Genomic DNA, 4087 nt, shown 5'->3' with positions numbered 1-4087 from the left:
AGGCAGTTCGACACTGAAGAATAGCATGTAAAAAAATCCAAAAGGCTATAGAATTGTGCAAATACCCAGCAGAAAATGTAAAAGAGACACCAAGCCCGTCCCATCTCTGGTGGTGACTTAGAGGGTGGAATTATGTTTTTGTCTTTGGAATTATACTTTTCATAAATGCAGGCTTAAAACAGAAGGGGAGGAAGGAAGAATTGGACTTGCCCTCAGATGCTGGGGACACAGTCGGGTATATACTGGGAAAGGCACGTGTGCCAGTCTGCCCGTGTGCCAGTCATACGAGAAAAATGTCTTTCTCACAGAAGCCCTCATCAAGTAGTCGTGTTCGGAGGACACGTGCTATCAGGTTGCCCAGAGAGGTGGAGAGCTAAAATGTAAAGAGGACTTTTTTTTTTTTTCCCCCCTCAGAGTGCAAGTGCCTTTGTGATCCTGGCTTACTTGGATCATTTTATAGATGGGTTGTCTATTCATGCTTAGGCCACAAAGAGGAACATCTGGATTTTCTAACAAAACCTAACCCTGTGCCCTAATAGTATCAGGCCTAATGGCAATAGATGAAGAGAAACCAATCAGAATCCTTGAAATGTTCCAAAGCTACTCTGTTCTTCACCCATGAAAAAATATCATGCACAAAGCGTAATACAAAAACCCTTTAGAAGGAGAAAAGGTTACCCTTCTGTGGGTAGTGACTCTTAAATGCTGAGAAAAGGTTCTGATGTATTAGTAATATGTTATCACATTGAAGAGGTGGCATTTATGTATTCACAGAGGCTACATCATCCACATAAACAACTCCAGACATGGAAGAATTATGAAGGAACATCTATGCAAGCTCATATGTACCGAGCACTTATAGACGTAAATGACCAAAAATCACCATGGAAGAATTATGAAGGAACATCTATACAAGCTCATAATATGTACCAAGCACTTATAGATGTAAATGACCAAAAATCATGGGGAAACATATAATGAATTAAAAGGAAGCGGACATAAAATTTTTAGGAATTCAAAGGCCTGCATACAAAATAGAAAAAAGTTGAATGCAGACAAAAGTCTGTGGCTGCAGTGACAAAAGTTCCATGATTAGGGCCTCATCAAAACCACATTTGGTTGTGACAAAAAAAAACAAACTAAACCAAAACAAAAAACAAAACAGCAGACCCTAGTTTGCCAAACGTATGGGATTTGGCTGGTGTGGAGTAATTTTCTTCGTTGCAGCCCATATGGTGCCACGTTTTAGATCTGTGACTAAAACAGTGCTGATAGCATACGAATGTTTTGGCTAATATCAAGCAGTGCTTGCACAGTGTCAAGGCCTTCTCTGTTTCTCATGCTGGCCTCCAGCTAGTAGAATAGGGCTTGGCAAGAAGCTAGGATGGAACACAGCCATGACAGCCAACCAAAATTAACCAAAAGTATATTCCATGCCATAGATCATCATGCTCCACAATAAAACTGTGGGGGATTTTTAACAAAGCAGCCCTTACTGGGTGACTGTCTGGGCGTCAGTCTGCCTGTGGCTGGTGCCGAATGATTGCCTTTGCACTACTTCCTCTGCACCCATGACCCTCTTTAGTTAGTAAACTGTCTTTATCTTGACCCATGAGTTATTCTTACTTTTGCCCTTCCAATTATCTTCCCATTTTTTCCTGTGAAATGAAGCCTGAGTTGTTATAAACATCAAAGGAGACAGCAGCTTTAATACAGGAACCAATAAACAGGTACCTATGATAAACGAATGTTGTGATATACTTGCCTCTGCCCATCAGAATAGCTGCTGGGTGTAAGTCTCAAAATTCCAAAGTCCCACATACTGTAATTTTCTTTAGCAGGAACAGGAATAAAAGAAAATATCCCAGTATTGGGAATTTCTCTTGCCAAAGTATAAAGATATTTCCATTCAGCCAACCAGTTTTCCGAGTAACTGTCACCTGTCACATAGAGGAAGAAAATAATTTTGGATGCTGGAAATTAACAGTTACCACAAGATTGAAATGATATGTCTCCACCCATGTAAATGAAGAGGAAAAGTTAACATTATTGTCATGAGATATTTATACTTGCAGATCTTTTCTTAAGGCCTCAGTGAAAGTAATCCCATGCTGTGCAGACACCTGCACATAAGGTACACATGATGACCACTTGAGCATTGGTAGGAAAAGTGTCATTTTACCTGTTTCATGGTATCCCCAGACTTCTATGTTGATGCGGGTTGCTGCAAGTGCCTGATGTGTCCAGGTAAGAGTTAAGTTTCCATCAGTGTTAGGGGTGCCATAGTATTGCCATTTTGTAGTATTTACCAATGTGCATTTTTCTCCATCCAAAACTTTGCTGTGATGTACTGCATTACAGAACATTAAAAAAGAATTTATGACATTTCTGCTTTGCATAGCTCTGAAAAGGTGCTGTGATTTTATTTAAGATTTAGCAGTATTTCCCTGTGTATGTTTTCTAACACGATGCATGATATAAAAAGAGTAAGCTGAAGCTGAGAGAACACAACCCTTACTAATGTCTGTAGTCCTTAGATTGCAATACCATGATGCAGTTATTTTCTGATAGAAGTAGCTACAAAAAGGGAACAGTTTTGGTCAACCTCATTTTCAAGGAAGACTTTCAATGAATTAATGTTGCTGCTCCTTTATTGCTATATAGAGCAGAACTACATTGCTGTGAAAGTTCATCTCTAAAAATATGAGTTAACACAAAAGCAGGAAGAATGACTTTTCTGAGGTCATGTTAAGGAAGGAAAAAAGTAGTCAACAGTGAAAGGCTTATCTAATCTTACATCCATGAAGCTTGAATACAGAAAGAAGACAGATACCATACATTTAAGTAAGTAACCTGATAACCAAGTTCCAGAGTATGGAAATGTCATCCCATCATCTGTAGAAACTTCAAAAGGGATGAAACCAGTCTCATATAGCAATGGGGAGATGCAATGGGCCTTTCCATCCTTAGCAACATAGCCACTGGTTTTGATTTTCTCCTTGAACCTGTTGATGTTGAAAACACTTTTTAGTGTCACCACACAGAAGGAAAATTGGGAATGTCTCTCTTGTGCTTCATTAAGCAGACACGTGTCATGTGTAGATCATTCAAAGTCCTGTAGCCATTTTGCTTGTAGCAGTGAATATAAACTGGAAAAACTTGTGTGTACTTTGTGCTTATTACACCACTGCAGATTCTGCTGTGCACTGCACAAATACACAATCTGCAAGCCCTAGATTTACTGTTTAATTACTGGGGGAGTGGAGCATGATAAATTATCAACAAATAACAAGGGGGCAGCAGGAAGACAAGGGTGATGTTGTAGGATAAACAGAATTATAGGGTGGCTAACATTAAACATGACATGTAGGCATTGCAAATTTCTAGTTTTATGAGGGTGTTTTTGCTGCTAAGTCCTGTGAATACAACACAATCAATTTCATGTTTTTTCTAGAATTACTGTTGCAAAGTTTAGCTTGGAACATGTTGCTTGTTATTTAACCATCTGCTTCCAGTCAGGGCTCTTGCTCAGTGCGCTGAAGTGTAATCCCACCCGTGACTATTCAAGATTGATGTATAGTGACTGCATAGACACCATAGTATGGTGACTACTCCGAGGACCATAGTGAGTTGGGGCCTGCCAGGCAGTAGTACTTTGCTTGTCTGCATTGAATTTTGTATTGACTACGATAATGAAACTGTGTAATTCAAAGTACCCACATTGCGTTCTACAGAATGACTGGCTGGGTTTTCCCAGTGAAGAGCTAAAAACTTTTTTCAGGTGCTGCAGTTCAGGTGGGAAGGACTCTAATATCCCACTCAGAATCTTCTGTAGAAAAAATGTCAGGATATCGGGGTCAGCAAAATTCAGTGTACTGTATGTATCGCATGTGTGACATGTACCTAAGTGTGATACAGACTGACACACTTAGGGTTCCATTCAGCCAACCAGTTTTCCGAGTGACGGCAGGTGCGCTGGGGACGAGCTTGTGAGGGCGGCCCCAGGGAGACGCCCAGGAGCAGAGGGAAGGGGAGAGGGGAAGGAAGCAGACACCCTCACCAAGCGCCTCCGCAACTCGCCGTACCT

At 40.6% G+C, this 4087-nt stretch overlaps 1 protein-coding gene across 1 annotated transcript; it reads right to left on the bottom strand.

Annotated features, from left to right (window-relative positions):
• Positions 1-1689: 1689 nt before the first annotated feature.
• Positions 1690-3005, bottom strand: LOC103768942 (sushi domain-containing protein 2-like; the record flags this gene model as incomplete). Its single annotated transcript, XM_008936108.1, has 3 exons — positions 1690-1940; positions 2183-2350; positions 2854-3005. Coding segments are annotated over 3 exons (526 nt in total), but the record flags the coding sequence as incomplete, so codon positions are not given.
• Positions 3006-4087: the final 1082 nt, after the last annotated feature.

The sequence above is a fragment of the Merops nubicus genome, unplaced genomic scaffold (genome assembly GCF_000691845.1).
Source record: "Merops nubicus isolate BGI_N331 unplaced genomic scaffold, ASM69184v1 scaffold9972, whole genome shotgun sequence".
NCBI lineage: Eukaryota > Metazoa > Chordata > Aves > Coraciiformes > Meropidae > Merops > Merops nubicus.
The sequence above is the reverse complement of the archived record's forward strand: the minus strand, read 5'-3'. Positions and strand labels throughout refer to the sequence as shown.